The following is a 10,373-nucleotide window of genomic DNA, read 5'->3' on the forward strand; positions in this document are numbered from 1 at the left end:
GATCCCTGAATCGATGCCTGTACTCCACCTTGGCAGGAGAAGTAAGCAGAGTCGATGGGGGAGCCGCGGCAGTTGACTTGCTGCCATGAGGACGGCCAGGTAAGTCAAACTATGATACTTCGACTTCAGCTACGTGAATAGCATAGCTGAAGTTGCTTATCTTAGATCGATCCCCCCCCCCCAGTGTAGACCAGCCCTTAAGGAGGTGGATTACCTACACCAACACGAGAACCCCTGCTGTTGGTGTAAGTAGTGTCTACACTGAAGCGGTAAGGCAGCACTACTGTAGCATTTTAAGTGTAGACAAGTCCTCAAGCAAATCTTCCAGAAAAAAAACATCCAGTCTGGATCTATAGACATGTGGAGTTGGAGAATCCTTCACTTCCCTTTGCAGTTTGTTCCAAATATTAATCATGCTTCTTTACAGCTGGTATTTGTCTGGCTTCATCTTCCAGACATTGGGCCTTGCTCTGCCTTTCTCCACTAGATTACAGAGTCAGTTATTTGTGTGTATGTGTGTGTGTGTGTGTGTGTGTGTGTGTATAGATAGATAGATAGATAGATAGATAGATTGCTTCCCCCCCCCAACTGCTGCCCTCACTTTGCCACTAAATAGGGTTTTTAGCCAAAGTTGTCTACACTCTTGACTGTAGAATTGTGGCTTCTTAGCTATCTAATAAACTTTTCGTAAAGAACACCCAATTCTCATTCACATTTTTCTCTCAAAAATTTTCCTCCCACTCAATTTTGCTGACAATTTGCTTCAGCTTAGAAGAATTAGCCCTTTTGAAACAGGTGTCCATATGAAGTGTCCATAGTTATTACTGGTTGGGAACTGTTCTCCATTTTGTCCATTTGAATGTAATCAGTTCCATTCTTTATTTTCCTCTCCTTTATCATAAGCCCCGTTCTTTGTCTCTTTTCAAAACTAAACAATCACAGACTTTTCAGTCCACATATGGCAGCCTCCCCCATTCTCATAGCCTGTCTCAGAAATCCCCTTTCTATCTGTTATATCCTTTATAGAGACTGGGTGACCAAAACTGAGCACATGTCCAGAACAGGGTATTCTCCATCCCATTTCTTAGGCATACGATCATTGTCTTTGTTTTGGCCACTACTGTGAATGAGCAGGTGTTTCCGTTAAGCTGCTATCAATGATGCCCAGGTCTTTCCCCTGAGTGTGTTCTAGTTGGGATGTTTTCCTCTGGTACATGTTTTGTCAAGGCTTTGTTTTTTTTTCCCCTCTCAGATTTTGAGCAACCAGGCGAATGGAGAGCTCCCTACAGCATGGACTCTCTAGTCTGGGTTTCACTGCATTAAGGAACAATGATGGATAACCAGTATCCACACTCGTGTTTCCTGCTGGTGCCTATTAAGGTTTCCCAAACCACGATGAATAGGAATTATTGAGAAAGGGAACACCATAAAATATGGAATTGGTATTAAGTAGGGTCATGTGTTCACAATTCATTTATCTGAATAATGAAAATGTCACTTTTCAGTGTGTGAAGAGCGACCAATCTGCTTAAGCCATGAGAACAGCCTCCAGTACTACATTTAGTGTCTCAAATTAACATTCTTTCTTCATCCAGGTATTTGTACTGTGACCAACAGCCTAGACCCTGGGCACATACAGGAATGCAGAGGAACGTACAGTACATGAAGGCGACACCATACACCTTCTCCCCTACTTCATGTCAGATTCCAACACAACTGATTTCAAGAACCCCTCCACCTTCATCCTGCTGGGAATTCCTGGCCTGGAGGCAGCCCACATCTGGATCTCCATCCCCTTCTGCACCATGTATGCCATAGCCATCTTGGGGAACTTCACCATCCTGTTCATCGTGAAGACAGAGCCGAGCCTCCATGGGCCCATGTACTATTTCCTCTGCATGCTGGCTGTCACCGACCTGGTCCTGACTACATCCACCCTGCCCAAAACGCTGGCAATTTTCTGGTTTAATTCCAGGGAGATCGATTTCAGTGCCTGCCTCACCCAGATGTTCTTCATTCACTGCTTCTTAGAGATAGAGTCTGGGATCCTCGTGGCCATGGCTTTGGATCGCTATGTAGCCATCTGTCACCCCCTGAGACATTCCGCCATCCTGACAAACCCCATTGTGGCCAAGATCGGCCTGGCCATGATGCTGCGCGGCTGCATAGTCATACTGCCCTATCCCTTCCTGGCGAGTCACTGGCCATATTGCAGAACCAACATCGTCCCCCAGCCATACTGCGCGCATATAGCTGTGGTGAATCTGGCCTGCGCTGACACCCGTGTCAGTAGTTACTACGGCCTCTTTGTGCTATTCTGTGTGATGGGTCTGGATGGGATTTTTATCGCCGTGTCCTATGTTCTGATCCTCAGAGCCATCTTCAGCATCCCCACAAAGGACGCCCGGCTCAAGACTTTTGGGACCTGCAGCTCCCATCTCTTTGTCATTTTAGCTTTTTACATCCCAGGTCTCTTCATCTCCCTCATGCACCGGTTTGGCCACAATGTGGCCCTGCATTTCCACGTTCTCATTGCCAACCTGTACCTCTTGATGCCCCCCGCGCTAAATCCCATCATTTACGGGGTGAAGACCAAAGAGATCCGGGGCAGGCTGCTCCGGCTCTTTACTCATGAAGGGGCCTAAAATTTTCTCCCGGTGTTCTGGCTCTCAGACTGACCTCCATGCGGAGGTGGCTGGTGACATGATGCTGGGTCCTCTTCCCTGAATCACTGACTCGACAGTCAAAGTGACATTTAATACTTTCGTGGCCTTACAGTGCTTTTTTAGCGTGACACACTGAGGAATCGGTCTGTGTACAATTCATTAACTTACAGGATGGCCAACTTTCTAATTGCTGGTAACTGGACCGCTGAGGTTACGTGCCCTTCCCTGCCTATTCCCCAAGGTCCTGCCCCACCTCTTTCAACAAGACCACTTCCTCTGTCGCAAGTATTCCCACAAGGCCCTGTTCCCTTCTCCACCTCTTCTACCAAGGATAGACCTCTATACTGCCCCTTTCCCCAAAACCTCAGCCCTGTTGCTCACTCCTCTCCTCCCCAATCACATCCACTTGCTGGATCATCTCCACCTCCCTCCCCAACAACTGCGCTCCCTCTGCTTCGGGGCTGGGACAGGAGCTGCTGGAGGCTGACAAGGAGCCTGCAGTGAGTGCAGCAACGATGCAGCACTGGGGCCGACAGGCGGATGAGGAGCGGAGAGGGAAGCCAGGAATCCGTATAAAAGAAGCTGGGGGTTGGGACCAGGTTAGTGTTGCAGGCGGGTGAGATTGTGCATTATACAGCTTGTGGGCCCTAAAGCTCATCTATAAAGTCCTGAGGGAAGAGACCCTTGTGTGGCTTATTTCTTTAGCTTTTGGTTCCCTTTTGTTCCTCCTGACTGGGAGCCTGTAGCAGGCCGGGTAACTGCAATGGGGATGGGATGGGAGACCTTTGCCCTGAGATAGGCCTCGGGGTGAGTGCAAGGGATCAGCTTTGAAGCTAGGAGGACAACAGCTGAGAGAGGCGGAAGGATAAGCCCCTGCATTAGCTGGGAAGGTGGAATGCTGGGCAGAGGCCAGGGTGTCTTCGATGGCTCATAGGGAGGGAGATAAATGGCACAGCTACCATTAGCTGTCAATTTACAGATATACACAACCCCTTATCTGGAACAACAGAGCACCAATTGCCCAGGGGCTGAAGCTGAATAGGGAAACTGAGTCTAACATACGCTGTGCATGATGATTTTGATCACTATGTCTAGATGGTCGTTGGCTAGGCTGCTAGGCAGCGTTCTCCTTGTGTCATGGATGGACTGAGCCACTCAGAGGTAAAGTGATTTACCCAAGGCACCCAATGAGTCGGTGATAGAGCTGAGAATAAGAAACGAGAGTCCTGACCCACCAGCACCATTGCTCTGGCCATGAACTGGCATTGCTCCTCTGCATTGTTAGCTGCAGTGACGCTATTTGTGAGTTGTGATCAGTGGAGTTGCCGTCCTTCTTAAACAGGAGGAATTTATTAAAGAAACAGCCAAAAACTACAGCCATGAAAACAGGTTTCCACACAGCTCAGTTTTCAGCCTTCTCTTGTTTGTTTACCAGGGACCACACGCTGCCTGGAACTCTACACCATGCAGAGAGTCCAATGATGTGCTTCAAGGAACCACATCATCGTGTGACTCGAAGGCCCTGATTAGGATTTTTCAATAGCAAAGCACTAGAAGTAATGAATACTAATCTCCATTTAAAGCATGGAGAGGCTGTGCCAAAGGTCACTCAGTAAATCCGTGGCAGAGCTGGAAATCTTCACTCCCAGCTGACTGGTCTCTGCTGACACTTTATGTCTAATTAAATGTCTTGGGCCAAATCCTCACCTCGTGTCAGTGCTCCATGCCTCTGTGCTGCTGCATGGACCATAGAAACCAGGTCTGGGAGACACTAAACAAGAGATTGGTAGCTAGGCAATCGTGGCTATAGTCCTAGCTCAAGATGCTTCCTTTCCTGCTGCCTCAGTTCCCCATCTGTAAAAGGGGGATACCTCCTGGGAGTAGGGAGAAATAGTCTCTGAATCACCTATCAACAGTAAACTCTGTGCCCGTGTGTTACCATGCTTCAGGGGACACAGCTGTGGATGCCAAATTCAGGACAAGCTGCTGAGAAATAGGGCAGACTCACCCCAGACTGGGGTTATTCTATCATTAGATTATACCAAGCCAGTAACAAACGTAAACTTCTGTCTCACCACACTGGTTAACTAGAAACCAAAAGTACAGTCTCTTGAGGTATCCCAGCCCTTGGCTCACCACCCTGACACTCGACTCCATGATGAGTGTTCAGTAAAAACCAGTTTTGCCACATATAGGGTCCTTCTAATCTCAAGAGACCAGCCATTTAGCCAGGTCAATATATAACTCAGAATTTACCCAATGATCACGCTGCTGCCAATCCTTTAGCAATTAAAAAGTAAAGGTTTAATAATAAAATAAAAGAACCAGAGCTATAATGAGTTTATAGGTCAGATACATGCAAATGATTTTTGAGTGTTCAGGGATCAGGATCATAGCAGTGAGGGAATAAACTGCTGGCTTGCAAAACGCTGTGGAAATTACCCAAGCTGGTTGGGGGTCATCAGTCTTTGTTCAGAGCTTCTGTGTTGGAAACTGAGTCCAGAGAACTGAAGACAAAATGGAGATGTCTCAGGAGTCCTTCTATATCCTCTGCCTTGTGCATGGAATGTTACTGTCCCAAACAAAGCCCATACCAGTACATCGCCAATATTCGTCTCTTCAGACACAAAGATGATACATGCCTATAAACAGGATAATCATACTTAGTGAATCATAATTTTCCCATTGACTTCTGACATGTCAAACTTTCCACAAGATTTGTTGCAATTCTATAACAGTGGTACAACAATGATAAAAATGGTGATATTCAATCATACAGCACCACACCATGTTCATTTACCACGATGATGCTATAGCTGCTAGCAACCTAAGGCCCCTAGTTTTGTATCTGCCTCACTAGTTGTCATTTTTCTAATTTCTTGTACTTATTTCCCTCACGCAAAATAAACAAACAGAAAATAACAAAACTGTGACCTCCTCCTGACTGTTCTTAGTCACTGCACTTAAGACTCATGTAAATTCACAAATATCAGTGCTTAAAGTGTGAACTCCTCTTGGAGTAACAACCTGTACATACACCCTGCTCTCTGCAGAGAAACCATAACAAATATGGTTTGCTGGGTGAGGGGGAAACTGAGGCACTCTGCCTCATGGCCTTAATGGCTGGATGCCAAGAAAATTATAACACCAACTGCCTTTGAGATAATCAGTGACTAACCCTCTTGCAGTAAAGTAAGGGGGCTGGTGTGACACTTTGTACCTCGGGGGAACAGCCTGCACCCCCATATTCATCCTTATAATATGCTTGTGTAGTATCCAATGCAAATTTTATCATTTCGGTGTCTTCGGAAACCTCATGATGCACTGAGCATTGTTGTTATAGTAATTTTAGAGGTTTTAATTTCGTGTATATAGTTATGAGGCTAAAATGTGTCCTCATGGCTTAAAACAAGCCCAGGCAAAACTCTTCAGGAGCAGAGGGGCAGTTCACACCTCATCAGGGCATGTATGGGACAAACCCTGCCCAGTCTCACAGGAACAAAGGACACTGGCCTAGGCAGCAACAGAGGATCTGTTGGACTCTCCAGTGAGTCACCCCCCTTCCCTTGGTCAGTTTGGGACTACGATGAGGTAATGCTCACCTGACTCTGAAGGAGGGGACAAAGCCAAGAGGGAAGAAAGGACATGATAAAAGGGAGAGACATTTGCCACCACCACCAAGTGACTGAAGCACTGATCAGAGGGGAGAGTCTGGCTGAAAGACAACCAGACAACCGGTAGTGAGAAACATCCAAATTTGTGAACAGCCAGCATGGATTTGTGAAGAACAAATCATGTCAAACCAACCTGATAGCTTTCTTCGATAGGATAACGAGTCTTGTGGATAAGGGAGAAGCTGTGGATGTGGTATACCTAGACTTTAGTAAGGCATTTGATACAGTCTCGCATAATATTCTTATCGATAAACTGCGCAAATACAGTTTAGATGGGGCTACTATAAGGTGGGTGCATAACTGGCTGGATAACCGTACTCAGAGAGTTGTTATTAATGGTTCCCAATCCTGCTGGAAAGGCGTAACGAGTGGGATACAGCAGGGGTCTGTTTTGGGACCGGCTCTGTTCAATATCTTCATCAACGACTTAGATATTGGCATAGAAAGTACGCTTATTAAGTTTGCGGATGATACCAAACTGGGAGGGATTGCAACTACTTTGGAGGACAGGGTCATAATTCAAAATGATCTGGACAAATTGGAGAAATGGTCTGAGTTAAACAGGATGAAGTTTAACAAAGACAAATGCAAAGTGCTCCACTTAGGAAGGAACAATCAGTTTCACACATACAGAATGGGAAGAGACTGTCTAGGAAGGAGTACGGCAGAAAGGGATCTAGGGGTTATAGTGGACCACAAGCTAAATATGAGTCAACAGTGTGATGCTGTTGCAAAAAAAGCAAACATGATTCTGGGATGTATTAACAGGTGTGTTGTGAGCAAGACATGAGAAGTCATTCTTCCGCTCTACTCTGCTCTGGTTAGGCCTCAGCTGGAGTATTGTGTCCAGTTCTGGGCACCGCATTTCAAAAAAGATGTGGAGAAATTGGAAAGGGTCCAGAGAAGAGCAACAAGAATGATTAAAGGTCTTGAGAACATGACCTATGAAGGAAGGCTGAAAGAATTGGGTTTGTTTAGTTTGGAAAAGAGAAGACTGAGAGGGGACATGATAGCAGTTTTCAGGTATTTAAAAGGGTGTCATAAGGAGGAGGGAGAAAACTTGTTCACCTTAGCCTCTAAGGATAGAACAAGAAGCAATGGGTTTAAACTGCAGCAAGGGAGGTCTAGGTTGGACATTAGGAAAAAGTTCCTAACTGTCAGGGTGGTTAAACACTGGAATAAATTGCCTAGGGAGGTTGTGGAATCTCCATCTCTGGAGATATTTAAGAGTAGGTTAGATAAATGTCTATCAGGGGTGGTCTAGACAGTATTTGGTCCTGCCATGAGGGCAGGGGACTGGACTTGATGACCTCTCGAGGTCCCTTCCAGTCCTAGAATGTATGAATCTATTAATCTAAATTTGTAAGGGCATTGAAAGTGTTAAGATCAGCTTAGAATGCATTTTGCTTATATTTCATTTTATCAAATCTGACTTCTTGTGCTTTGACTTATAATCACTTAAAATCTATTTTTGTAGTTAATCAATCTGTTTGTTTGTTCTACCTGAAGCACTGCGTTTGGTCTGAAGAGCAGCGGCACCGGAGGCAGCAAACAGGGCGGCTAACAGGGGAGTTTGAGAGGGAGTTTGCAGGGGGAGGTAAAGGGGGAGGCAGGAGGGCGGGGTTCGGTGTGTGCTCTGCTTCCACAGGTGCTGTGGGCAGGGAGTGCAGCAGGCATGAGCCAAGCAGCAGGAGCAGACAGAATGCAGATGGTGGCATGTGGAAGCTGTGGTATGTATATGGTCCTAGCAGGGGAGCTGGAACACAGGTATGTGTGTATGAAGTGTCGCCTGATAGTGTTACTGGAGGAAAAGATTAAGGGGCTGGAGATGCAGGTAGATACCCTGGTGGAGTTTAGGCGGGGGTTTGAGCAGCTGATGGAGGACAGGCAAGGAGGGGCTGAAGGAGAGTGTCCTGCAGCGCAGGTAGAGGCAGAGGACGGTGAGAGGGGAATGGAAGGGGGAGAACATGGGAGGTGGAAGCATGTGACTGTGAGAAGCAGGCCAAGGAAAAGAAGGGCCAGCGAGGGGGGAATAGAACTCAGGAATAGGTTCGAGTGTTTGGATAGCGAGGTGGAGGGGCAGCAGGTGGCGGCTGAAGGTGGGAGAGTGAGGAAGAAGAGAAGAGCGGCTAGTCCGAGAGAGAGAGGGGAGGAGTTGATGGAGACAGCACCAATTCTGGGCCCCGGGAGGAATCAGGAAGGCATAAGGGGGAGCATAAGGGAAGATAGGAACAGGCACAGGTCAGGACTAGAGGGACTAGAGACTAGATTACTAGATCGCACTGTTGCCAGGCGAAGGCAGGTGTATGTAATTGGAGACTCTTTACTGAGGAGATTTGACAGGCCTGTGACCAGGGCGGACCCAGAGAACAGAAGGGTGTGCTGTCTACCGGGGGCAAAGATACGCGATGTGGACCTGCGGTTGAAAAGGATCCTAAAAGGAGCAGGTAAGAACCCCTTGATAATCCTTCATGTAGGAACGAATGACACGGCTAGGTTCTCGTTAGAGAGAATCAAGGGAGATTATGCCAGGCTGGGGAAGACGCTCAAGGAGATAGAGGCTCAGATTATCTTTAGTGGGATTCTGCCCGTTCCGAGGGAAGGGCAGCAAAGGGCTGATAGGATTGTGAGAATAAATAGTTGGCTAAGAGAGTGGTGCTATAAGGAGGGCTTTGGGATGTATGGCCACTGGGAGGCTTTCGGGGACAGACACCTGTTCTCGCGGGATGGGCTTCACCTGAGTAGGGAAGGAAATAGACTTCTGGGAGGGAGGCTGGCTCATCTTATCAAAAGAGCTTTAAACTAGGAAGTTTGGGGAGAAGGTTGGGAGATGCACAGTTAATCTCCACGCCAGATTCCAGTATGGAAAAGGTGAGTAAAATGAGAGGAGACATAGCCGGGGAGATGAGATTGGACATAGGAAGGACAGGGGGGACGGACGCAAGGAGGCCCGCAACTTATAGTGCTACTAATGGGAGACAGGCTAAACGACATACATTAGGGTGTTTATACACCAATGCCAGAAGCCTAGGTAATAAAATGGAGGAATTGGAGCTCTTGGTCCAAGAGCTGAAACCAGATATCGTAGGAATAACAGAAACGTGGTGGAATGGCAGTCACGACTGGAACGCAGGTATGGAGGGGTATGCGCTGTTTAGGAAAGACCGGAATAAAGGTAAAGGTGGGGGGGTGGCATTGTATGTCAATAGTGAAATAAGCTGTAAAGAAATAATAGTTGATGGATTAGATAACACAGAGTCCGTCTGGGCAATACTCACACTGGGTAATAGGACTACTAGAGCCTCTCCGGGGATAGTGCTTGGAGTGTGCTATAGACCGCCGGGATCGACCCAAGATATGGATAAGGAACTATTTAATGTGTTTAGAGAAGTAATTACTAATAGAAACTGTGTAATTATGGGGGACTTTAACTTCCCAGATATAGATTGGGGCACAAACGCTAGTAGTAATAATAGGGCTCAGATGTTCCTAGATGTGCTTGCTGATCAATTCCTTCATCAAGTGGTAGCTGAACCGACGAGGGGGGAGGCCATTTTAGATTTGATTCTGGTAAGTAGTGAGGACCTCGTTGAGGAAGTGGTAGTGGGGGACAATTTGGGCTCCAGTGATCATGAGCTAATTCGGTTTAAAATACATGGGAGGAGTAACAGAATTAAGTCAAAGACTAGGGTTTATAATTTTAAAAAGGCCAATTTTAACAAATTAAGGGGACTGGTAAGGGAAGTGGATTGGGCAAACGTATTAATGGATCTAAAGGCAGAAGAAGCCTGGGATTACTTCAAGTTAAAGATGCATGAGCTGTCGGAGGCCTGCATTCCAAAAAAGGGAAAAAGATTACAAAGCAGGAGATTTAGACCGAGCTGGATGAGCGACCGACTCAAAGGGGTGATTAGGAAGAAACAGAAAGCGTACAAAGAGTGGAAGAGGGGAGGGATTAGTAAAGAAACTTACCTTAGCGAAGTCAGAGAATGTAGAAATAGAGTGAGAAAGGCCAAAGGCCGTGTAGAGTTGG

The 10,373-nt window shown here is 46.7% G+C and overlaps 1 protein-coding gene across 1 annotated transcript; it reads left to right on the forward strand.

Annotated features, from left to right (window-relative positions):
- The first annotated feature begins 1,697 nt into the window (after positions 1-1,697).
- LOC117872908 (olfactory receptor 52R1-like) lies at positions 1,698-2,645 on the forward strand. Its single transcript, XM_034761761.1, has one exon. The coding sequence runs from the start codon at positions 1,698-1,700 to the stop codon at positions 2,643-2,645; it is 948 nt and encodes a 315-aa protein (XP_034617652.1).
- Positions 2,646-10,373: the final 7,728 nt, after the last annotated feature.

This window comes from Trachemys scripta, chromosome 1 (genome assembly GCF_013100865.1).
Source record: "Trachemys scripta elegans isolate TJP31775 chromosome 1, CAS_Tse_1.0, whole genome shotgun sequence".
In the NCBI taxonomy this organism is placed as follows: Eukaryota; Metazoa; Chordata; order Testudines; family Emydidae; genus Trachemys; species Trachemys scripta.